General features: G+C 48.9%; 1 protein-coding gene across 1 annotated transcript; it reads right to left on the reverse strand.

Moving 5' to 3' along the window:
- LOC137312375 (histone H2A.J) lies at nucleotides 1–398 on the reverse strand. Its single transcript, XM_067978949.1, has one exon. The coding sequence runs from the start codon at nucleotides 388–390 to the stop codon at nucleotides 1–3; it is 390 nt and encodes a 129-aa protein (XP_067835050.1). The 5' UTR covers nucleotides 391–398.
- Between the last annotated feature and the right edge of the window lie 734 nt (nucleotides 399–1,132).

Consider the following 1,132-nt stretch of genomic DNA (forward strand, 5'->3'; position numbering starts at 1 on the left):
TTACTTGCTCTTGGTGCTCACACTGCTGGTTTTCTTCGGCAGCAGCACGGCCTGGATATTAGGCAGCACCCCGCCCTGAGCGATGGTCACCCGTCCCAGCAGCTTGTTGAGCTCCTCGTCGTTGCGGATGGCCAGCTGCAGGTGTCTGGGGATGATGCGGGTCTTCTTATTGTCGCGGGCCGCGTTGCCGGCCAGCTCGAGGATTTCAGCCGTCAGATACTCGAGCACAGCAGCCAGATAGACCGGGGCTCCGGCACCCACACGTTCAGCGTAGTTCCCCTTTCGCAGGAGCCTGTGAACACGGCCCACAGGGAACTGCAGTCCGGCCCGGGATGAGCGAGACTTGGCCTTGGCCCGAGCTTTACCGCCGGTTTTTCCTCTTCCAGACATTTCCACAATCTCACAAACACTTTCACAAAGAATGAAGAAATCCTCCCGCACTCGCCCTTCTTATACCTTCTGGAGGATTGCAGTGGGGGCACTTGTGATTGGTCCATCTGTTCTCAATCTCATTGGTTCAACGAACAGCCCAATCAGAGAGCTGTTTTATTCACCAATCAATAGCCGAATGAGAAAAGGACGGAAAATACCGAACTGAACCGTTTTTTTGAAATTTGAAAAGCCCGCCAATATTTCTGTAACACAAGAATCGGATTTAGTAAATAATGTCGCGAAAGACAAAAATTTTAATATCTCTCTCCTTTTACACTGTTGTTCCACATTTCCCGTCACAACTTCCAGAACCTTATACATTCCGGTTAAAATCCGGCTTCATTAACCGTTCATGTTCAATCTGGCGGGAATAAAGACCCATTTTGTAACGAGACAGATTCCAGCTCAATCTTTGTGAAAGGAACAAACGACAGATTGTGGATTGATCCCTGTTCGCAGGAGCTGCATCGCGATCGAAACCGGAGCCGGGACTCCTGGTGCAAGGAGTCGAACAGTAACAGATCCTTTAGACTATTCTGTACTCGGTGTGAAGTCTCTTTCAAGGCTGTTGCTTTACAAAGGATTGCGGTTCTGAAAGTGATATTCCCGAATAATGAACAAACAAACGTGAAAATGAGAAAAAAATGACTGAAGTCTAATCCACCCCCTTAAAACGGCTCTTAATGGGCAGTAGCCGGGA

This window comes from Heptranchias perlo, unplaced genomic scaffold (genome assembly GCF_035084215.1).
Source record: "Heptranchias perlo isolate sHepPer1 unplaced genomic scaffold, sHepPer1.hap1 HAP1_SCAFFOLD_43, whole genome shotgun sequence".
Lineage (NCBI taxonomy): Eukaryota > Metazoa > Chordata > Chondrichthyes > Hexanchiformes > Hexanchidae > Heptranchias > Heptranchias perlo.